Source organism: Myiozetetes cayanensis, unplaced genomic scaffold, assembly GCF_022539395.1.
Source record: "Myiozetetes cayanensis isolate MyiCay16 unplaced genomic scaffold, myiCay2020 scf10, whole genome shotgun sequence".
Classification (NCBI taxonomy): Eukaryota; Metazoa; Chordata; class Aves; order Passeriformes; family Tyrannidae; genus Myiozetetes; species Myiozetetes cayanensis.
Window position 1 is genome coordinate 3,123,861 of NW_026086605.1, and position 25,356 is coordinate 3,149,216.

At 41.2% G+C, this 25,356-nt stretch overlaps 1 protein-coding gene across 1 annotated transcript in view; it reads right to left on the reverse strand.

Moving 5' to 3' along the window:
* Nucleotides 1-25,356, reverse strand: part of CPXM2 (carboxypeptidase X, M14 family member 2) — a 74,124-nt gene that overhangs the window by 21,681 nt on the left and 27,087 nt on the right. The window contains exons 3-5 of the mRNA XM_050305344.1: nucleotides 21,822-21,961; nucleotides 7,731-7,815; nucleotides 7,105-7,255 (exon numbers count right to left, since the gene is read on the reverse strand). Of these exons, the coding sequence (XP_050161301.1) occupies nucleotides 7,105-7,255; nucleotides 7,731-7,815; nucleotides 21,822-21,961 (376 nt within the window). The remainder of the gene's footprint in view (nucleotides 1-7,104; nucleotides 7,256-7,730; nucleotides 7,816-21,821; nucleotides 21,962-25,356) is intronic.

Genomic DNA, 25,356 nt, shown 5'->3' on the forward strand with positions numbered 1-25,356 from the left:
AGTGAGAACTTAATTCTGTAAAATGACCACCTGGAAATGGGTTTGAGTGTGACCTAAATTATAGAATCACAGAATACTTTGGGTTGGAAGGGACATTAAAGCTCATCTCATTCCAACCTCCCTGTCATGGGCAGGGACACCTTCCACTAGACCAGGCTGCTCCAAGCCCTGTCCAACCTGACCTTGGACACTTCCAGGGATGGGGCAGCCACAGCTTCTCTGGGCACCCTGTGCCAGGGCCTCATAGGGACAAATTTCCTCCTAATATCTAATCTAAACCTGCCCTCCTTCATCTAAAAGCCATTTCCCCTTGCCTTATCACTGCATGCCTATGTAATCAGGTGAGAGAACAAGATTTCTTTGCTTATTTTAAAAAAAAAATTGTTTTGAAGAATCAGAGCCTTAGGTTTCACATAAATGACCTGGCTTTTTTCCAGTCTAACTTCAGGCTAAAGTGATGCAAGCCCATGACAGCAGCAATGCTGCACTGACTCTGTAGTTGCCTCTGGAAAGCCAAACCCTTGAAGGTCATCCCATGTTAATCTGCAGAAATTATTCATTAATATGTTGATGACCAAGAAATGGAAATCATAAAAAAACACACTTCTTCTCACACAATGTGTTTGATGGCCCACAGAATATCTTCATAAGTGAAAAAATATCCCTTTGTTGTAAAAATATAAAAATAAACATCATAAAACTGCCAGGATGTTGGAGGTTTTCTACATCACCACGAGCCAAAATATACAGCAACTGATTTTTTTCCTAATACTTTAATCCCACTCCTTTCAAAGTCTGGCACTTTTTCCATACATCAAACACTAATATCCTGGGAATGGCTGTGAATGCTGTAGAGTTGGTGGAAACTTCAAATAATTGTAAAGTGAGAATGATTGTATCTCTGGCCCTTCCTCAACAACAGAGCAGAGTTTGACAGTTCCCTAGAGAATTAACACTCATATTTTGCCAGGCTCTGCTGTAGTCAGGATCACTGGATTTCTGCTGCAGCTACATTTAGAAAGCTAAAATTTAGAAAGGCACATGAGGCTTGTCCACAACTGGATGGGTCCACTTTAGCAAAAACTATTTTCTTTAGCAAAACAGAGGATAAAATACTAAGAAACCCAAATCACAGAAGAGTTATAATAGAAGTATGCTCATTTATTCATAGGAATTCCTCAGATGGTCTCTTTTTCCTCCAAGGAGAAAATACCCTGCAAAACTGTGGCACTCCCATTTATACAGAGAAATATATTAGTTTGTCAGTAGAGATATCTTTTTCCCTTCATCTTTCTATTCTTTGTAAAGATGGACAAGTGACCAGGAAGCTGCAAAATCATAAAGATTCCCAGAACCACAGAATGGCCTGGGTTGGAAGGGGCCTAAAATTCATCCAGTTCCAATCTCTCCCCCTGCCATGGGCAGGGACACCTTCTACTATCCCAGGTTGCTCCAAGCCCCATCCAACCTGGCCTTGGACACTTCCAGGGATGGGGCAGCCACAGCTCCTCTGGGCACCCTGTGCCAGGGCCTGCCCACCCTCCCAGGGAAGGATTTCTTCCTAATATCTCATCTAAATCTACTCTTTTTCAGTTTGAAGCCATTGCCCCTTGTCCTGTCACTCCAGCCCCTTGTAAATAGTCTCTTTCCCTCTTTCTTGTAGCTCCCTTCAGCTCCTGGAAGGCCACAATCAGGTTACCCTGAAGCTTCTCTTCTCCAGGCTGAACAATCCCAACTCTGTCAGCCTTTCCTCACAGCAGAGCTGCTCCATCCCTGTGATCACCTCAGTGCCTCCCCTGCCCAGCTCCTTTCTGGCAGGAGAGCTCTGAGAACTGCCCATAAAAATACCAGAAAGGACCAATTGCTCAGCAGTTTGACATACAGGAAGGATTTTCTCTTCTGTTCTGTCACAGCTCAACACGGCACCTCAACCAGTGGAGCTCTGATGCTTCCTGCGGGTTCCCAGTTATTTTGCTCACCACAACAATGTCTGCTGGTCTTTTTTTTCCCCTACATTAGTTTTCGGTGTTAATTACCACTAGAAAAATATAAAGTGAGCTTTTGATGTCTTGAAATCAACACTCACAAAGCAACATGATCAAAAGAGTCCCACCTATTGAGTAAAACTCGCTTGCGTTCCCACCTCAATTTGTTCCTGTCCTTCATGCTCACAGAATTCCTTCTGTGAGCTTTCAGGTATCATATTAAAGGAGCTCTGCAAGCTCAGAAGTGATGTTCATATGGTGCTCTGAATGTGTGAGATAATGAAGTCAACCCAAGTGATTCAGAGGCATTTTTAATAAAAAGAATATTCTGGTCTAAATCCTTTAGACCGCCTTAAAAACCTCAACGAGCTCTTTTGCAAATGACTGTTTGTTTGTTTTGGTTTTTTTTAATTTCTGTGTCATATAAGTGAATTTGACTTGTCTTCACAAAATGGAACATCTCACAGACACGTGTAATCTTGAAATAAATCTGCTGGTGGCCGTATCAGGTGATTCCAAGTTTTTTTCCACATGATCTGTTTCATGGCAGTCTCATGAGCATTGCTCATGAGCATTAAGATCACACATTAAATCAGCAAGGAAAAAAATCAGCAATCAAATAATATTTTTCAACTACAAATGGATTCTTTTATATATATATGTTGATGTAGAGTCAAATATAAAACAAGCGATTCCAGTTAAGCATAATGAGTGATAATAATGGGTGAGAGGAAACTCAAACTCTTAATCTGCAATAGTTGCCTCTTAAAGGTTTTCTACCACCATTTTATCATTCTAATGATTTCCTACAGCTCAATTCTGATAATAATGACGGTTCTGAGGATTCTTAACACTCCTTCAGGATGAAACACAATTACTTTTAGAAATAAAATCTGAAATAAAACCTTTTAATGACACCCACTGTATTGCTGGGGGATGTTACACAGGTGTCTTGATGAGTATGGAGAAACATTGGCCTTTCCCAGGAGAATTACTGAATTTGGTCTCATTTTTATTCAGTCTTTGCTCAAACTCACAAAAATTTTAACTTGTCCAAGACTAAGTTTTAGCTCTGAAATGATAAAAGTAGAACCCAAAGACAGACTGTCACCCTAAGGAGGGATTTACTCTCAGAAGTAATTTACTGAGTTTAATATTGCTGTTTACATGACCACTTATAATGAAAGATGCTTGTGGAAAATCACATTTTTATACAAAACAAGCACAATCCTAAACTTGACTAGGTAGCCTGGCATTAAGAGAGAAGCAATGAAAATAGGGCTGAATCCACTGCAAAACACAGTACTCCATTACAGAGTTGTTAAAGTTCATTTTTTATCGTGGGTTGAAAGTGATGGCATAATCATGGTACCAGTGATAGTTTTCTATATAAGAACTATTAAAAATTAAATTTCATCACAAATTTATTCCATTAAAATAACCGCCTATTGCCTTGAATACTGTACAATATAAATAAATGCATGAAGAGCTCAGCTAATTTTCTCTCTCCGATCTCTGGGTACTTTTGATCATAAGCAATTCCTTTTTGACTTTCCTCAGGTTTGAGAAAGAAAAGGCAAGGCAAGTACATCCATCCCTCTGAGGCAACTGCAAAAGATTGTGTGTGTCAATCTGCATCTCTGTAAATACCAACATTTTTGGAAAGTGGAGAGGGAATTAAACGCCTGTGTTTTTGTCCTCTTTTAGCCCAGTGAGAAATGGCAGCACTGATCATCTGCTATAGGTAGGATTTTCTGGCATCTTTCCTCCACAGATAAATGTCTTTCCCTGGGTGAAACAGCAAATCATTTCTGTTGCCCAAAAGACATTACTGACACAATTGGATAACACGGCTTCTTTTTATAGAGCTACTGTTACAGTCTAGAAAAGGTTGTTTGTCAAAACTAGCCTACACTATGCCAAAAATGTATGTTATGGATAAGATATAAGCATTTCACTGATAAAAATTACAATTATCTTATATAATACAGAATAGATGATGAGTAACTTCTCTGTTCCAATTATCCAAGCAGTTTTCTCATGATTTGTCCAATTTTTAGTGCACCCAGCACATGCATCAGGTTTTATTGCCAGAGCCTTACCCAAAGGAATGGGTCCTAGCTGTCTTTAACCATTTGCATCTCATTCTGACAGTGCTAAAAAGCTCTCCCAGAATATTAGTATCTTATTCAGGTTTCTTCTTTATCTTTTATCCTTACTCCTTATTCCTTTATTACCCTCCCTTGTGAGCCAGCATGATGAAAAGCTGATAGAGAGCACAGACTGAATGCAAATGACTTAATTTATTCAAGGATTAATAAAGACATAAAACCTAAAATTACAAGTCTAGAAGACATGGAAAGAAATCCACAAGTCATGAAAAATGTCTTAGTGTCCTTCCACCCTTCCTTTTTTTTGGAGATTATTTCCCTATGCCCCATGTGCCTGTGCACTGCCATTGTCTCAGGAAGATGTGGTGCCTTGGAACTCTGAATTGACCAAACTGCTCCTCCTGACAACTTGATTCCTTGTATGTTCACACTCAGGGTGCAAAACAATCAAAACCACACACGGTGCTCAAGGAAACAGAGCATCACATGACTTCTTTCATGGGTTTTTAGGCTCTGGAATGGCTGGAGCTAATTGAACTAACAGAGCTCCACGTCCTGATTTTGATTAATTTAGGAGACTTGCTCAGTTTTATGGAAAAAACTGTGTCAGGAAAGACCTTGATTTCTGCCACACAAACAACGCAGTGTATTAGAGTAGCACCATCAAAGTCGCTGCTCCCATAATCCAATGGCCAAACCATTGGATTATCCAACTTGGAATGAGCAAGATGACACCAATAATGGGTGAAAAATCCACTCAGAGGGAATTGCAAAAAATGCCATGTCCTGCAGGAAGAAAAACGTGCGTGGAAAGGCCTCTTCAAACCTGAGCAGCAGCTTTGTTTCGAGCGCCTTGCGTGCGATGAATAAAATGAGCGAGAAGAAAGAAATGTCAGTCCTTTCTGAGCTAAAAAGATGGGTCAGCACTTATCAAAACCTATTAGTTCTTTCAGTCCAATTACATTTTGAATGAACACACCCCATTCCCATTATGTTTCTCAATGAATGATTCTGGTATTTTCTTTCAGGAATATCCTGAATCAGACACTGCGGGCAATTAACTCAATAAATGACTACCAGGAAGATGCACTGATGCTGTTTCCATGCTAATGCAAGATCTGTGACAAGCTGTAAGAGCACTCAGCACAACAGTGGTGGAAGTGCAGATGTGTTCTCACCTTTACCCACTGACACAGCCCCACGAAGCTGGAGGGTGACAAATGTTAATGCTGCAAAGCAGAGTTTGGCCCTGTGTGGGTGTATAGCCAATAAAAATCTGGGCTAAATAACTGCTGCACTAACTAAAAATCACCTTCTCAAATACTGATATTTTTGCTCTTTCCTCTTTAGGTACAGTTTTAGGGAATAGAAAAGAACCATTAGAATTTCCCTACAAATTGCCCTCCAAAATGGTTTGAGTGTTATCTCTTTTATCCCTGTGCCCTCTCTGTCATCCCTGGAGACCTCTCTGTAAATTCACGGTGCTGAAGAAAGCCTCACTTTCCCTTCATCCTCACACCCTGGTTTATACAGAGTGGATCCTTAGCTAACCTTAATAGGAATCTGGGATAGATCACTGTTCTTTGAGAGTTCTTTCAAGAGCTGAGGGGGAATACTGGCTGTGGAATTGCCCATCCAGGGTAAGAGGTACAATGGGGAAAAAGCAACCTGGAGAGCTGGAGTGTTCTAAACCCGCAGCTGAAAGAGAGAGAAATCAGAATCCTAGTGAAAACATAAAAATTTCACATGCACAGGGCATCCCCTTGGTCACTGCCATGAAATCCAGGATATATTTTTTACCCACAAAAAAGCAGCTGTCTATGTGCTCCTGAATTTCATGGCTTTATGGTAACACACCTACAGGCAAAGTTTTATGACAGTACTTGCCCCATACTTCTCTTTGTCAGAGAATTATCCCTTCCATGCCCCAAACAGTTGGTTTTTTGGTTGTTTTTTTTTTTCCCCCTCGAGTATTTAAACATCTAAAAGACAAAAATCAGGCTACCTCTGCTTGGCATGTGGAGACCCTACATCAACAGTGGAACTGGAGGCAGCAAGACTCAGAACAGAGGCAGAAATGGATAAAGCAATAATGAAAGCTCTGGAAAGGCAGTTCTCTTTCTGACTCCAGTATTTTGAAAATACTGTTCACAGCCCTCTGCAAAAAAATTCCTCCAAGGAGCCAGAATTTGAGATCAAATTAAAAGAAAAATAAAGGAGATGTGAGGCATGGAATGAGCAGTGAGTGACTTAGAAAAGCTTTGAGCAAACAGGTTTTTAATTATTTATATCCATACGCATACATATGAAGACACAAATCCACTACAAGACTATTTACAATGTGCTTAACAGAACCAAGGCCTTGCCAGAATTTGCAGCACTGAATGTTTGTTTGGGTTTTTTTAAGTGGCCCTTCATGGCATAGGACCATTTACCTTCACTTTTGACTTACCAAGGATCCTGCTGGATTTAATAACACTTGAAAACTGCTAGGAATTCCTTACAGCCCCACTTCCCCCTCTTCCCCCCTGTAAGATAAGCACTAGTTGAGTCAGATTATTTGCCTTCAAAATATTTCAGAGAAACCCTATGGCTTATGGAAATAAATAATTTTAAAAAAAAAAGTTAAAAATCAAGCTATAGAATTATAGTTGTTCTTTCTTGTTTCAGAAGCTTAAGACATCTGCAAGCAACTGTCCCAATACATAATCCTATTGCCTCTGTAGTACGTGTGCACTCAGTAAGATTAATTGCACTGCATTTAAGCTCAAACAACAAAGAAAATCTTGTTCTATCTCCCAGGCAATCTTGTTTTATTAATAAAGACACTTACTGTGGGATTGCCTGTGAAAAGTTATCCTATTTGTGATTCTGGACAGGTATTTTGGTTTCTTTTTGCATAACCCTACTCTCCAAAGCACTACATCAAAAGACAAGATGCCCAAAGGAAATGAAATTTCTGAGTCTTGGCACGAAGCCATGTCAGCATCAACTGAGAAATCTCCTACCTGGCAAAGGGCAGCCCAAGATTTCCAGTCTCATGCAGATGCTTCCTTCCTCGAACCAGGAGCGAGGGTTTATCCGGATGTAACGTGCAACCAGCGGCACCGGCAGCATGTTGAGGACTGGGATCTCCTTCTCACTGTTTCCTTTAAAAATCTGTGCAGGCCAAACGCAGGAAAATGGCAAGATCAGTTCTTCAAAATGTCTTTTAGCAGTTTTTGGTTATAGAAACAAATGAAACCACCCAGTCCAGCCCCAGGTTGATGGTGGCTCAGGCCAGAACTGCTCTTCAAAGAGCACAATCCCCTCACGCCCCTCGGAGCTGGAGCTCTACAGCCTCTCTCTGGAAACAGGCATGAGATGTCCTCAGGGATCAGCAAACTGATGCTAATCCCAGCATGGGCCAGCAACAAGAAATACATCTTATCATGGGCAGACACAGCCTTGCCAAAAGGGGTACTCTGGGTCCCTTTCCGTACTATGTGATTTGCTCTTACAATCAGGGGGACCACTGGGAGATGTTGCCTTTAAGTCCTACACTGACTAATCTGGCAAACCAAACTCCAGATGGCCATCCCTTGCTTTTCAGCCTCTGCTCTTCATCATAAAACATCTGTTTCCTCATACTCACCACATCTCCAGACTCGTTTCTGACAGCAGTCCACGCGTGGCTGTCATTGCTAACCAAGACTCTGTAAGAGGTCACCCAGTTACTCCTGGAAAAAAACAGAGAGTAACTAAGTTAATTTTCATAACTTAGAATGACTGCTCATTGTTTAGTATGATCAAACTTGTAAAGCTGCTAGCAATGGAAATTCCACTGGACAAAGTCATGTCAACAGCTGGCTGAAAAAAGGACATGCCGACCCAGATTCAACAAACAATTCAAAAATCATAGCACCTGGAAGCAAAACCCCAGTGAGATAATATTCTGGTATTCCAGGAGGTGAGACATTATTGCTTTCCTTTCCTTTTATATGCAGAGTTTGGGATAAATGGCTTATCTAGAACAGATTTATACAGTGTTCAAAAATCACCTTTTCAGCTACAGAACATTTATTAGTTCTGCTGTTATTATCAGAGAGAATGGGAAAAAAAGTAATAAATCCTCTAGGATGAAATGTCTGTGAATTTCAACCAGAAAAATTTCCATTTCTTTCAATACAAGAATAACTGGAGCCTGCAGTCATTCTTGTATTTATTAGCAAGAGATAAGGACAGAGAGACAATTCTGTCTCGGCGCAGCAGAGTCCAATTGATCACAGCCCCAGTGCACTCCTACGATATCCAGATCAATCCTCAGTAGGCTGATCTTTCTAATGGCCTGTTATCTGATTTACAGCAAAATCCCCTTTAAACTGAAAAAGCAAAATTTACATTTGCACTTCAGTTATACTTCGTCTGGATCCAGCTAAAGAAGAGTATGAAGGGAAATAAAACGCTGGCTCCCATATCCTGGGTGGAGATAAAGTTATGGAGCTTTTACACTGCTTGGGCATTACCTGTGGAAATGCATTTACAGCTATGGAGGAGGCTGGAAAAACTGATACCCCACCCTCCTCTCATATTTGTAAGAAAGAGCAGCAGTAATTCATTTTTTCCCCTAACAGCTTCCTGGTTTCAGTAGGCTGGGACTTGGAGGAGACCTGTGGCTTGGAGGTGAGTTCGTACCATAAAGTCAGTCCAGGATGATTAGATTCTGTATTTATGTACATAAACTGATCATGCATACCCAGCAGAGCTGTCATTCTTCAACATGGGTTCTTAGCTAAGCTACAATCAGACAGCTGGGAGTCAAACCAGGGTAAGGAAAGCTCTTGGGACCCCAGAGAAGAATAGGGGCCATTGGGGAAGTTATGGGAGAAGCATCAGAGCATAAGAACTGGAGATCAGGGAGTACCTGCAAGGACAGACACACCTATAAAAAACTTTCCCCAGTACTGCACCTAAACAAATACAACTTTGGTTGGTTGTGTTTTTTTCTTTTAAAATCAGCAAATAATATTAACAAACTACTTACGAATACACACACACACATACGTTGATTCCACTGTCAGACTTCTAGAGAAGACCCAAAAATGGGAAGCCTCAAGATCAGCCCAAATTCACTAAGCTTCCCCTTGTACAAGACAGTGACCTTCAGGTAGTGCCTGAGCCAATATTTGTAACTTTAGATTTCCATCTGCTAGTTCATTTTCTGAGTAACAATGCTCCCACTTACACAGAAGATTCAAACTGATGTCCAGACTTACCAAAAAAGTACATCTTGACATCAGGGTTTTTTTTTTTTGTTTTGTTTTTGTTTGTTTGTTTGTGGGTTTTTTGTTAGTTTGTGGGGGTTTTGTGGGTTTTTTTTTTTTTTTACAGACTGAAACCCAAAGATGAGGTAAATGTTTTGCAGGATTTGGAAAAGCACTTCTGTATGTGTATACTAATGCCTCCAAAAGCAAAAAATGAGATATCATGTGATTTTGACCAAAAAAAAAAAACCACAAAAAACCAACACTAAACAAACCCAGCTCTGTTTTAGACACTAAACCAGTCCTTTGCAAATCTTTCAGCAGCCTCCCTCAATGAATAGATTTCGCCATTCATGTTAGATTAAGTGGAAAAATCTTGACTATTGCCAAGCAGACTGAACTTTTTGTTACTGTAATGAAAAGAAGGATACATTTATCACTTGTAATGCACACAACTTTTGTATTTGGTAAACAACTGTAACAAAGTTAGCAGCACTCTGCAAATACTAATTGTCTGCCTGTCAGTGGAAGATCCTCCTGGGACAGGAGATTTACTGGAGATCTGTGAAGTGCCATGCTGGCATCTCTAGTACTTGGCTGTAAAATGATAAATGATATACAACAAAATAAACAGTGACTTCAACATGTTAGATAAGTTTACTATTGACTCTTGCAAAGAACTTTACTTTCTTCCCTCAACTTCTCCATTATGGTAAGTTAAAGAGAGGCAGATTTACTTCTTTCAAACAAAGGGACTACAAGAGAGCAGGACAGTGACTTGTGACAATGCCATGGAGTGACAGGACAAGGGTGATGAAAGAAGGTAGGTTTGGATTAGATATTAGGAAGGAATTCTTCCCTGTGAGGGTGGTGAGGCCCTGGCACAGGTTGCCCAGAGAAGCTGTGGCTGCCCCATCCCTGGAAGTGTCCAAGGCCAGGTTGGATGGGGCTTGGAGCAACCTGGGATAGTGGAAGGTGTCCCTGCCCATGGCAGGGGGTTGGAACAAGATGGTTTTTAAGGTCCCTTCCAGCCCAAACCATTCTGTGATTCTTTGAAATGTCCAACAGTAAAACTCCAGAAAAAGAAAATAGTTTTTTCTAAATTACAAGAAAAGCTTGAGAGCAAAACTCTTGGGCTTGAATAAGGATGGTGGTGGCAGTTCTATGCATTCAGTGTGCATTTGTTGGGTTTTTTTTATTTGCTTGTTTGTTTTGTTGGAGGTTTTGTCTGGGTTTGAGGTTGTTGGGTGTTTTTTTTTTAATATTCTTAGCCATTTGCAAAAATAAGATTCAATGAGCAAAAGAGGCAACAGCACAAAACAAATATCATCATTGCTTCTGAAGTATCACAGAACTTTTTTTCACTTCAACTCCACAAATCAGATTAGGAGGGCAAAGAAAATTACACCCCTGTCCATTGCTCAACATCTGCAAAAGAAATACAAACAAACTGCTACAGTCACATAAAACCAAGATAACAGTGTACAGTCTTTATAACTGAGATTTCTTAAGAAATTCATGGCATGTACAGAAAGTTTTTAAAAGAACAAGCTCATTTTGCTGGCATGAGAAAATACTGCTGTCACAGTAACATTTCTAAGCTGGGACTTTTATTTAATGGATTTTTATTTTCTCACTCCCTACCATTACAAAGGTTCCGACTTCTCCCAAAGGAAAACGAATACAAGTCAGTCCTGCATGTTCTCCATCCTGAGTGGCAATAAGCAACGTGCTTTTGAGCAGCAGCCTCCAATTAAAGTCCAAATGGGACTGCATCCAGTCCTGTACACTTGCAGTGGAGAAGGACCTCAGAGGGTCGTGGGATGAGATAAATCAGTGTCATGTATTAGGGCACACACCATATCCTGTTATCTGTGCCTGCCCGGGAGGAAGGAGCATTTTGTTGGGAAACAAAATAAAAACATCACAGAGAGCAGATCCTTCTCCCACTGGCACTACAAAACTGCCTCCAGGGGCTTAGGCTCTTCCCCTATTTTTTTTTCCTAATGCCATTAGAAAAACATCTTCTGACTATAACAAGAATCACAGAATCAAGTGAGTTGGAAGGGACCCACAGGGATCATGAAGTCCAAACCTTAGCCCTGCAAAGGCCCATCCCCAAGAGTCACACACAAAGGGGATCATCCAAATGCTCTTTGAGCTCTGTCAGCCCTGGTGCCGTGCCCACTGCACATCTCCAGTCTGCTTGCAGCAAGCACGGTGCTTCCTGGAATCGAGGAGTTCAATACATCTGTGGTGCTCAGTTCATTCACACAGACACAGAAATCTAAACCTTTTCGTGGAAATCCCTCAGAGAAACACGACAGCAAAAGCAAAACCTTGTGCTAGAAGCAGCACTGGGGAGTGTCACCTGTGTTGATTACCTGATGACACCAAGATCCACCTCGCAGGGTTGGGATTTGCAGGCATTACTCCTGCAGCACGTCACGTCCAATCTTTTCAGGGCCCATCAGCACTGAACAACAAAGCTGTCTAAGGAAGGCTGAAACAAAGCTATGAAGTTTTCCAACACTTAGGATGTCCCTGCTGTTGTTCTGAGCAGCTCGTTTGGTTTCAACCTATAAAATATTCCTGGATCTACCATTATACTGCTAAGAGAAAAATACAGGTGTTTGTTGGTTTTGCTGAGTCAAGGAGACTTAATTCAGGGACAGTCCTATGCCAGCACTGAGAAAAGAGCATTTTGATTACTGAGCCCTTTCCTGGCAGAAAACAAGGCAATACAGAAATTATTGCATGACAATTCACAAGTGTCCAAGGTTAACTCCGGTTCATCAGGCTCTCTCACAAAGTGCCACTTCCAGGACTGCCTCACAAATGTCATCAATGCTAGAAAAGGATCATGAGGTACAGATTTGACAGGAACCCTTTGGATTCAGGTGCATCCCATTAATAATCCTCTTTAAAATTTATGCCAGCCTTATCTCTTCAGAAGGAACCCATCTGAAAAATCTCAATATCCATTGCCAACACTAATCAATTCCTTTCAGACAAAGTAAATGCAAAAATCAAAATATGATTCAAATTCACTTAACTTGGTGCATTTTTAAATTACTACTAATTACTTGGGGTTTATCTGTAATGAATTAGCTTTAGACAAGGCTTATTTGAACATCTTCAATTTCAAATTCAGCTTCTTGTGATGCATGGAAATGTCCTGCTTTTCCATTTTCATCAAAAAAAAAAAGACAAGCTGAGGGATTAAGTGCCTTGCCCAAGGACAGAGAGGAAACCTGAATCAAAGCAGAGACTTAAAAGCAGATCTCCTACAGCCTTGGCAGGTTCCTATCCCAATAATCAGCTTTTCCTTATATCTAACAGCAGCATCAGCCTACTGAGCACAGGGAAAGACATCCTGACAGCACCAGAACAACAAAACATCTTTCAGCCTTGCCTTCCCTGAGACAACTCACTGACTTTTCTTGATGTGTGTCAGACACGAGGCTGAATCCCAGCTCAGCAGAACACACAGTGGGTGTTCAATGGGAAGCAATGGAGAGATGCCAGGATGGTTTTTGCCAGACTCCAGCAGGCAGAGCATCAGCTGAGACTTGGCACAATCTGGGCATGGGTTTATTTGGTCTGAACAGCATCTGCTGCAGTGCAATGTCTTAAAAAGGCCAAACTTCTCAATCGTGGAAAGCTGAATAAGCAACGAGTGAAGTAAATCTGATACTTTGATCCCAGTCTCTAAGGGTGCTTTTCTACATCAGTGAAACCCCAATGAATGGTTTTGAGATAAAGAAGGATGCTGAGGTCAGCAGAAGGTCAAGCCCACAGTGGCAGAGATGGGCCACAAACATGATTAGAGGGATGGAACACCTCTCCTATGAGGAAAGGATGAGGAAAATTGGGGTTGTTCAGCCTAAGGAAGAGAAGGCTCTGGGCTGACTTTATGGCACATTCCAGTACCTAAAGGGGCTCCAAGAGAGCTGGAGAGGGACTTTGGACAAGGAATGGAGTGACAGGACAAGGGAGAATGGCTTCCAACTGACCCAGGGCAGGGTTGGATGGGATACTGGGAAGGAATTCTTGGCTGTGAGGGTGGGGAGGCTCTGGCACAGGTTGCCCAGAGAAGCTGTGGCTGCCCCATCCCTGGAAGTGTCCAAGGCCAGGCTGGAGCAACCTGGGCTAGTGAAAGGTGTCCCTGCCCATGGTAGGGAGTGAAACTGGATGACCTTTAAGGTCCCTTCCAGTCCAAACTATTCTGGGATTCTCTGAGATTCTGGGGATGAGACTGGCAAACACTGGCAGAGTTCCCATTAATATTAATATTTTCTACAATGGACCTGGCTTCAGCTGAGCATATTATTCTTCTGTTGTCACAATAATCTGATTTATCTGCAATAAAAAAAATCCTAAAATGAATATTAAATAGAACCAGTTGGGCAAACAAATGTGTATCCTCCAATAATATATAAACTGACAAGCCAAAATACTTGAAATAGCATAATCTCTATACCAAAAAAATGCTAGGCAAGCCTTAGATTAAATGGTACTCATGCAACAAAATCAGCCTGCTGACAATTAAATGGCTTTCTACTTGAAAAATTCATTTGTACTCTCATACAATTAAATGTAAAACCATTAATATTAATATTCTCTAATAATATTTATGCTGATAAAATTTCAAACCACCCACTGCCAAACACTTTTCAAACATGACAAGTCAAAAAATGCTCAGGTTAACCACAGGTAACCCAGCAAGGTTTACACACTAATTAAAACAAATATGATTTAAGAGATGGAGATTGACTTGCAAGCAAGGATATTTTTTTTTAATAACTGAAATATTTGAATGTTTAATTTTTAAAATTGCTTCTAGCTGACTTAAATGAATGCACTGCTGTGAAACCCAGCTCTTTAGAGGCCTTATGAAGAAAAGCCCAGGGCCAGAATTTCACTTGCTGGAAATGAATTCAGCACAGATTTTTCAAAGCTTTCCTCAATGAGAAGGAATTGGGGTTGCAAATACCTTTCCCACCCAATGTCTGCAATTTACAGCCATGTTTTTATGGAGGTTTTCATGTCTTTCTGCCCTTTCTAGAAAATGCAGTGCCAGCTGTGGGTGTTTCCTTTTGCTGTTGTACATTCAGACAGGAACACCTGAAGGTGCCAGGGTCAAAGACATCCTCTCCCCAAAGGCTTCGGTCTTAACACTCATCATTTTGGGTCACTCTTGGCAAAGAGATCTGCACGTGTTTGAAATTCTTCCTAAACCAGACATTCCCTTTTCATATCTTCTGTGCCTGCTAAACACAGCCAGGCTGTGATTCCTTTTCTTCAGAACCTCCTTCTGTGACATTTTTAATTTTCCATTCTCTTTTGTGCCTATCTCACCTCTGTAAATCAGTCATCTATTTGAGGATAAAAATCCGGACTCTGCAGGCACTGCCCCATTGCATCTTTTTGTCTCCTTCCCATTAATATTAAAGTGGAGGGGGAAAAAAGCCTTGACAGTAACAGCAAGCACTGCCATTTGTGAGCACAGCTGGGAGCACATTTAAAGCAGTTCTGAAGGGGCTCATTGCTACCAGGCTCACACAGAGATGTGGCCAAGTGCCACTCGGTGCTTCCAGAAGGGACGCTGGTTTGGGAAAGCTGCACAGGGCACAAGTGGGGGGACAAGGAGCCCTTCCATAACCCCCCCCACAACCATTCTCATTGCAACAAGCCATAATGCACATGCAAAATATACACACCAAGGCTGTGATGAGTAAGTGTGAGTAACCTGCTGCAGCAGATGCCTGTTTTCATTTGATGTAGCCTTTTCCAAAAGGCTTCAGCTCATTTGATTTCGAGTCCCTTCCGTGGAGGTTAAAAAGCCTTTCTTCCTCTTCTGAGCATCCCCAGTGGGCCTCGTTGTACAGAGTAGGTTCTCTCCACATCCCAGCACCCTTTCCCAGTGCAAAGTGGTGGCTGACCAGGCAGGAGCCCTCCCTGGGGGGGTGGCAGTGACCTCTCCCTGCCAGCGCTGCTCTGTGAGTCACCCAGGCTTCGGCAAAAGAGCACCGTGACAAATCCGACCCGCAACAGAACATCAGCAGCGCTGACATTCTCCACAAACAAACTTGTGGAAGTGTAAACACATCCCTGGGTGTGCTGTCAGAACTCCACCTACGCAGAATCACCCCAGCTGGTCACCAACCCAGCTGCCCCTGGCCGGGATGGGGAGCGTTCACCGGCAGCGACGAACGCTGTGGCAAAAACCTTGTGTGAGGTACAAGAAATGAGCAGGAAGATTAACAGGGTACAGGGATTGAAGTAAAGCAAATAATAGATGGAGAGCACTGGAAGCTACAGCTGCCAAAGGCTGGCTCAGCACTGCAGAGACTGAAAGCCTGTGAGATGGATCCAGCAAGACACAGTCAACAGAAAATATAATTTATAGAATAAACCAATCATAAACATTAGCATAACATATAACTAGTGACATTACTATTGTCAAGGGAGCTTTTTCTACACTGTATTCAGGTTGTTTTATAACTCCCATCATTACACTTGATATGATTTCTGTGGATTTGGAACAATTCCCTCTATGAGTCTGACTCTGGGAAAGCTGTGACAATCTCTGCAGCCCTGTCACCCCGTCAGGGCAAATAACAGTTTGCACTGATTTAATGCACCAGAGCAATTCAAGTCTGCACACAGCAGCTGCTTGTTTTGTTACATGATTTGGATAAAACATCGAGACGTTTCCGTGGAACTTGTTGAAGTTTCACCAGGGTGTGTTTTCACAGCCCCTGCGTGGGGACAGGAGGTGCTGCTTTCAAAGTCAGTGACAAGTCTGTCTGTAAGCTGTACTTGTGAGCTGGACAGGATTTGGAGTTTATTCTACCCTGCTCTCAAATGCAGCATTACACTGCTGTATTTTGACCTTTCATGGGTACAGTTCAAAATTCTGTTTTCATAATGTTGTAGAAACAACTCAAATACCTATAAATAACCCACTGCACTGTCCTCAGTGCTAATGCAGTTGCACTGACAGGATTACCACTGTTCTATTACTAATATTGGAATACTGAAGATGCTCACGTGATTATCTCTTCATGAAGCCAATCTTATACTGTGACCATGGTCTTACTATCAGGAATGTCTGATAAGAGCCTGACAGTGTTATTGTCATTTTAATGGTTGGACTTGATGATCTTAGAGGTCTTTTCCAACCTTAATGATTCTGTGATTCTATGACTTTTACCACCTCTCAGACTGCCTGGAAACAAAATCTAGCTCCTGAGGAACTGCCAGTGAGTGTAGCAACAAACTGAAATGTGGGGCAACACATTCATTTTGTGACTAAAGAAAGAGCAGAATGCTGTACCGCCAAAATTAGAAGCAAGCAAACTGCACTGACCTAAATTTATCCTCAATTGTATCTCTGGAAGGCACCCAGCTTGTTACAGACCTACAATTCCCTAAGGGCAGTTTGTCAAAAGGGATTTTGGGGGATCACGAAGGGCTGCAGTACACAGGGAGAAGGCTGAGGATGAGGCAGTACTATGAAAATTTTGCAAAATTATTCCCCTATTCAATCATAAGTATTTTGTTTTAGCAAAAGCATAATCGGACAAAATCAGATCTGCTGGATATTTATCATTTGCTCTCCCCACTGAGCAGCACAAGGAAATCAAACAAGTGGCACAGTAGGCAGCAGGGGCTGGGGGCTACACCAGCCTCTTGTTAAAAAGTTGCTTCAGCAGAGATGAACAAAAGTGACCAGCTCAAAAGTGAGTCAGTTTGGAACCAGGTGAGTTATTCCCTCCAGGCAGCAACGCCATGGGTTTGTTGTCTCCTCAAAGCTTTTAAGAGCTATTGCAATTTTGCAAAACCTAGAGACCCACCTCTGCTCAAATCAGGCTTTAAAAATTAAGATCCTCCCCCCTGCATTGTTTTCCTTAAGGACAAATATCTTGCATAAAATATCTTCAATATTTCCATGGAGCTGAAAGGTTTTAAAGAGAATGTACTGGAAACTAAGTCTGTTTTGATTTTTCCCTAAAAATTTCAGCATTTTGCTTTGGACTTCAAGCATCCTGCACAGATTATTCCATCCCTGCTTTTTCTCATTGCTGTGGTTTTGTCTATTCCATGACATGCAGAGATACTGAATAATTTCACGACTGAAAGGTTAACTATAAGAAAATGCATTGCCACACATATATTTTACTCACTGCAACATTGTATTCTCTCCTAAAAACCAAAACATCCTCTGCATTCACACAGCCTGAAGCTCTACAATACTTGTCAGCACACACTGGCTCTATTTAGACATGTGGGTTTTCTCTTGATACAAAAGATGATGTTGAATTATCAAGAGATAGTTTGGTTTGTGGGAAACATCTTTCCTCTGCTTTTTAGATTCTCGCCAAACTGCTAAGAGTGATTAATATTTTCTTTCCCCCTGTCAAGAGAGTGCATATTTTAAAGCATCACATCACTGCTTTCAACATGTGGCACAATTCCACAGTGATGCATCCAGCCTTGAACAGTTGTTTGAAGATATTTGGTTCATAAAGCTGAGAGTTGCACTGGCAGCAATATGAAGAATTACATGTAATAATTTCTCCCCCAAATATTCAGCCATACAAAGGAACTGATATTCTGCCCATTCTCAAGGCACTGGATTTTACTGCTATTAACCAACAATTGTGGCACTTCTGGGTATTTTCAGTGCAAAAATCGAAAAGAAATTCCGGTTCTTGCAGCTGGGCCTCACTTTTTCTGTGAAATTCAACATCTGCAGGTCTTCTGGATAATCTAAACAGATTTGCCATTTATAGTGGTAAAAGAGCACTTGCCATGATTTCAGGTTTCCCAAGAATGACTGAGGTACCTGAGCAGCAACAGCTCTCAGGTCCATGTGCCTGCTTTAACTGGTAAAAGGAATGACTCCTCAAATCCAGGAGTTGTTGTTCAAAGCTTGTTTTGGGGTTTTTTTTTGCTTGTTATAAGAAAAAAAAAAAGAAAAAAATAAAATTTAATTCCATGTGACTATCACAGAATTCACAGCCAGGCAGCTCGAGCAAAAAAATTTGACTCCGAAGTGTTTTTCCTTAAAAAGGAAATGATTAAACAATTCAAGTATTCATTACAAACCCAGCTCAGTTTCCTTCTCTCAGGTCATCTGTGTTTTCAAGAGCTGTTTCTGCAACTCTTCCTCCTCCAGGCTCTCATGTCTCAAACACGAGAGCCTGGGCTGGACAAGCAGAGCCACAACAGGGAGACAGACACGGAACAGCAGCTTTCCAAGGGGGATTGAGGTGAAGCAGCTCCTGTCACCAGACAGAAAGTGGCAACTCCGTGTGCTTTTGTGTTCTTTGCATTGTGTAAATTCAGTCCATCCTTGCCTGTAATGCTCAAAAAACCAGTAAGCCAGGCTGGATGTGAATAGGCTGGCACTGGTTGGAGTGGCCCATCAGCAAAACCAGGCTGCAGTGGCCAGAGCTGCTGTAAAGGAGTTGCATCCACCACCAGTATAACACCTCTGGCTACAGCATCACACATAAAGCAAAGCAAAGCAAAGGCCAGACTGCTGAAAACTCGAATGTTGCAGCCCTGCAGTGAAGGTCAAAGCTGTTTGATCCAGAATTCAGCAGGGTGTCCTTGCCTGCCCTCTCTCATCATTTCATGTGTCCTCATTAAGCCAGCAGCAAGAAAGTAAAGGGACCAGGACAGGTATAAACCTGACCCAGGCAGGAGCTCACACAGGACTTTCAGTTAAGTATACTTTTTAATTTTATTAAAGTTTCTTGTTTAATGAAAAGAGGAAAAAAGGTTGCTCTTTCGGTTCTTTATCCCTATTACATAACAACATTGGTGAACTGAGCATTTATCCCAGTGTCACAGAATCACAGAATGGTTTGGGTTGGAAGGGACCTTAAAGATCATCTCCTTCCACCCTCTTGCCATGGGCAGGGACACCTTCTACTAGCCCAGGTTGCTCCAAGCCCTGTCCAGCCTGACCTTGGACACTTCCAGAGATGGGGCAGCCACAGCTTCTCTGGGCAACCTGTGCCAGGGCCTCCCCACCCTCACAGGGAAGAATTTCCTCCTAGCAGCCAATCTAAACCTGCTCTCTCTCAGTGCCTTGATTTTTCATTTTTATTTTAAATATATAATGTTGGGAAAGTCTCCAAGGCTTTGGACTAAATAAAGATCTCACCTTGGCTCCTCTGCTTGGCAGGCTTTTTGCTTCTAATACAACACAGATCAGAGAGGTGTTTTTTGGCTCTCCTATCTACAATAAGATTATTCTCCAACATATGTTTCCATCAGTCAGGAAAGCACTCTATTCTTGTCACATACCCTCAAGAAGTCGGGAATGTGCCTGAGGTAACAGAATGGCATCTTTTTGTACGAACTTTCACATCATAAACAATCCTTTTTGATACCACCACAGGCAGCAGCTGAGTAGAGGGAAGGAAGCTGATGATTCTCCTTTGTTTCTGGTGCCCATCAGAGCAGAACAGTCACAAAGGAATTTGCCCACTCCAATAAAGTCCCACCTCACTGTTTTTCCTGGGCTGGTTTACAAGAGTCAATTCACTGCATGCCACCCCTATGGCTGCAGTCAGGTCGTTGTTTCCCAAATTTACCACACATATTGAAACTTCCACCAGTGCCTCTGAACCCCCACCAAGGAAATTTCTGCTCCGAGCTCATGGTCTCTACTGCTGTCTGTACTGAATGTCCCTTTGCACAGCTCTTCATCACAACAGAATTTCATCTTTTTCCCCCCTTTCCTCTCATTTTCTTGGCTGATGGAGGAATTGCTACAGAAAATCCCAAGTCCTTCCATGTCACCCCTTTCTGGGACTATTTCTCCCCACTCCTCTGGTCCATCCATGGGGCACAGTTCAGTCTTACAGGACACGTTTTCCAGGAGATATTATTAACCTGCTCCACAGTTGCAGTTGGTCCAGTTGAAAACATCTTTGCTCCTATCAGGCAGAAATGGGCCTGGTTTTGCTCAGATGACAGTAGGAATCCAGGAGGAGCCTGGACCTGCTCTCCCAGCACCAATCCTGCTCTTCCTGGAGATCCTCAGGGGTCTTTAAGGGAAATAAGGACAAAATGAGACCCTTATTTGCAGGGGGGTTGGAACTAGATGATCTTTAAGGTCCCTTCCAACCCAAACCATTCTGTGATTCTATGTTTCTACAACTCAAAAAACCCAAAAAAACCAGAAAAAAAACCAATAAAAAACAACCAACCAACCAACAAACACACAGACAAAAACAAAACAAAACAAAAACCCCAAACATGATGTCTGTGAATACCAGCTATAAATACAGTGTCAAGTCCTGCTGTAAACTCACAACAGAGCTGAACTAAAAATAGAAATACAACAGGATGAAGCAGTGCAGCTCTGGTGTTGATAGAAACAGCAATGTCAAGAGAATGAATACAGAAGAGAATAAGACTTTGCCACAGTAATTATCTACCTAACACAGAACAATGTGGAATATAGAAATCTTCTTGTCCAAAAGGCTCCTACTCCCACAGCCATGTTAAAAGAAATTAAAGAAAAAACACACAGAAAATTAAACTGTGGAGAGAAAAACATTCTTTTTCTTAGATATAATGTCATTTTTCTGGTTTACCTCTAATTCCATGTCACTCTTAAGTGAGAGGTCTGACCAGAATGGATTCCCTGTGTGCTTTGTCGAAAGGTCCAGCTTCAAAAGTGGGATTATTTGCTCACATTATGCAGTGAGACTCAGTGAGAAATTAAGGACTAAATAAACACTGTAAAGATCAGGGAAAAAACCCATATCATCACCTCCAGTTCCTGTTCTTGCCCTCTGACCGCTCACATATAGCCTGGGTGAATGAGGGGACTTGTGCTATAGAGCAGTCTGGGTGCAGGTCACAAAGGAGTAAATGCTCACAGAGTCTGGTACCAAACATTGCAGTCCTGGTCAACACACACAGAATTAGATTGTTTTTTTGGTTAAATTCCTCTTTAGAAGAAAAAAGTACACAGCTACAAAGTTTGTTTTAACTGCTCAGTTTAAAAATCTTGTTGCTTTGGAATTATACCAATTGGTGATTGCCCAGGGATTAGGAAGTCTGAAAGATTATTCTAAGGTTATTCTAAACTAAATAAAAACCCCTCAAAACTAGTACTTAAACTAATCAAGTTAAACACTGGAAAAGAGTGAGGAAGTCTGACACAAGCAAATTGGACCAGGTGAGTATAAAGGCCCACAGCCTGAGGGAATCTTGATTCCTTTACCAGATGTAGATAATGACTATACAAGTTTGCCACCCTTAAACTTGCATTTTATGCCATATGTAGTGACTTGGCCTTTTACTGTTCCTCCATTCATTTACTGGATGTCAGGTAATTTCCACTCTTTTTTTCCTTTCTTTTTCTTGGAGAACCAAACCACAACACAAGATGAATTCCTTGGTCTGAAAGCTCAGGATCTGATGGAGAAAAGTAAACATGTACTTACGACCAGAGGGAGTTCCTTCCTTGTGTGATGACTCCAGTGAATTTTGTGAGCCTTCGAGCATCTACTTCAATCCACTGATAAGGGTCATTTCTTCCTGCACACCAAGCACCATCATAAAAATCATTTTCGTTAACACCTGCCTGAAAAGAAGGCAAAGCTGTCTATAAATCAGGACTGAGCAACTGAAGGTCTTTCATGGGAAAAAGAAAGGAACACACAAAGTAATCTTTCATCCCAATCACTCCTCTGGCACCAGTTTAAGACCCTTGAGGCCATTATCATGAAAATATTTCCTTACTCAAAGCGGGCAGGGAAATTCTGTAAGGTCCCTTTAGAAACTAAGAACCCTCACATATAAATTTCCAGTCAGAAAGAGTATCCTGAGCTTCAGTCTGTTCACCTGTCTGTGTTTGTGTCTTGATAGAGCCTTTACAGTACTTCCCACCAATTCTGAGTACCAGAATTACTAATTTTCATCACTAGGGTGGTAAAGGTTAAAAATTCCAGAATGCCCAGCTGTACTCCAACTTGAGTACCAATCTATAACCCAATTTATGTTGGCAAACCCCCCACAAACAGCCTTCTCAGAATTTTCAAAGAAATAGCTGGAGGTATTTTGGATAAGATGTATTCCAAATAAATCTGAAACAGCATTTAATGAAAAATGCAATCTGAGGTCTTCAGATATTTATTTTCTCTCTAAAGCCCAGGAAATGATTGGCACCAAGCTGGATACTGCCATAAAGAGCAAGAAGCTTTGCCATATGGTCCTCTGAGGCTACATGTATTTTTATGGTTTTTCATCTGTGGTTTATGTGGATTTATCATTGCCACCCATGCAATTCCAAGAATGGATATCCTTAAATATTTCCCAAATGAAACTGAGGAGTTTGACAGACTGTTTCTACCCAAATGGGCAATGGGTGGGTCTAACTCAGAGAGGGTGCAGTGGTTAATCCCTCTTCCCAGTGTCATCCTTATGGCATTTGAAGGAAGTTCTGCAAAACAGAGGTACGGATTCAGTTTCTAAAACTCATTTTCTCAGGTATTCAAATCTGAGATAGAGCAGCTTAAAAATTATTTGTTATCCTACATCTACCAAAATAAAATTAAGCCACCTACTTCTACGCATTAGCTCTGATATTTTGAAGTGAATTTTATATAGAAGTCGAAGTACAAGATACAGAGAAAAAGTCTATTAACAGTGTAAGGTAAATTCTTCAAGGAGAATTGAACAACAGGAAAACATGAGGCTACAAATATGATCACTGACCTGAGTTATAACCCTTTTCAAGAAAAGGTTTCAATGCATTCTAAAATAAGATGGAATTTGAAGTAACCTTGGGCTATAAAACCATTGCTTGCCAGGAAGTGTTAAGGTCTACAGAGCACCTTGAACAGCATCCTGCTAATTCCTTTCACACTGGTGAAATTCCACTGGTTTCTGCAGGCCAAGTACCCACATCTCTCACTGCATCAGTTGAAATCCTTGGTCCTTGTTCCACCTTTGGATATTTCCCACTGGTGTGATGCTGGTTGGGGTTTAGACCTCTCCTCCACATTACAGTGAGAAGAGGGAAGCAGAAGAAAGAAAAAAGAGTTCATTTGAAATAAAAACCTCTCACCTAAATTACCTACTCAAGTCTCCGTGGTTTCAAATGGATTTAAAATAAAGTCAAGCTTAAGTTGTATATCAAATATGGGGAGTCTCAGTTATCCACAGCTTAAAATACCGTGGCCTTAAATAGGAGAGAGGGGAGAAATGGGGAACTTCTCTTTTCAAGCCTCAGATCTGTCTTTTTTTCTTAATGTGTTTAATTTTCCAAATGGCCACTTCAAAAAACTATGAAATAAACTTATAAACACAATCAAATATTTAGTAATTAGAATTCTTATTACATTTCTTCAGAAAAAAAATGTTCATTCCTGAACAATGGGAACAATTATCAAATATTCTATCAAATTATACAGATCAAGATACCTTTCCTCAATAAGATGTTTACTTGAATTTTAAAAAATCTATATTGAATTACTGGAAAAAATAGATTCAAGTTATGACATGGACAACTTTAATTATCTTCATAAACAGCAGACTGAAGCAGCTAATGAAAACTGGAAGCAAGGGCTGGGTCTTAAGCAAACCCTTTTTTCCTTGCCTGAATTTTCAAGAAAACTCAAAGTCTAACCCAGTTTGCATTTCACCGGCAGCCAAATGCAAAAATATTTCTCAATATGCAGTGTCTTATGAAAAAAATACCTTCTGGATAGAGGAAAGGAGACTTTTTTTTCCTGTCACTCAGGAATAAGTTATCTGGAAGCGTGAAAGATGAAAATTGTAATTCAGCTAAACCAAATCAACTGTTATTATGTTCCCAGAAACTGAGATAAAGGTTACAATTCCTTTACAGATAATGACTGTGTTTTAATTAAGGTTTCTCTTCCAAATTATGTATGTGCAAGACAAAATAAACACTTAATCACATTACACTGTTCTAAAAGCCCTATTCTATAATGAGGAGAAAGATATTACTGCCAAAATGTATTCAAAATGAAGAAAGAAATACCAGTCTTCTGCCACAGGTCAGCTGGAGCAGCAGTAAAAATATACCAGATACCAAACCACATCTGCTTAGATTCTCCTCCATTCCCAGCAGGATGACCATAAATATTATTTTATCATAGGAAGTTTGGGAGAGGGGAAAAAACAAAAAGAGAAAGCATTGGTCATCACAGGTATTTACATCAACCACTACCAATAGGGAAGAACTAAAGCACACAGGTTGAAAGGAGATCTTTGATAATTTTGCCTTTTATTTTTGCTTTGATCATGGAGTTTTTCAAATTAAACGAGTGAAACAAAGAACTGGAAAGACAATCATAGAATCATAGAATGGTTTGGGCTGGAAGGGACCTTAAAGATCATCTAATTCTGCCCCCTGCTATGGGCAGGGACACCTTCCACTAGCCCAGGTTGCTCCAAGCCCCATCCAGCCTGGCCTTGGACACTTCCAGGGATGGGGCAGCCACAGCTTCTCTGGGCAACCTGTGCCAGCACCTCCCCACCCCTCACAGGGAAGGATTTCTTCTCAATATCCCATCTAGCCCTGCCCTCTGGCAGTGGGAAGCCATTCCCCCTTGTCCTGTCCCTCCATCCCTTGTCCCAAGTCCCTCTCCAGCTCTCCTGGAGCCCCTTTAGGCCCTGGAAGGTATTACAAGGTCTCCCTTACACATGTATGCCTGTGTTTGCATACTGACTTCATTACGTGGTTAATCATCAGTCTTGTTTGGATTTCTCCAACCAGGAAAATGAGGAAGAGAAAGAAACATAGTCTGACTTATTATGTCAGGGTTTAACCCCTGTTCATTATTGTACTAATCACAAATACTAATGACTTTCATCCCTGAAGGCAGAGCACCTCAATTAATGTTATTTTATGCCACGATTTTTCCTGATGATGCTAAATTACTACTGATTGTGCCACTGTTGCAGTTGCAGGCTAGATCTCCAAAATATGGGGCTCTAATAACATTGCTC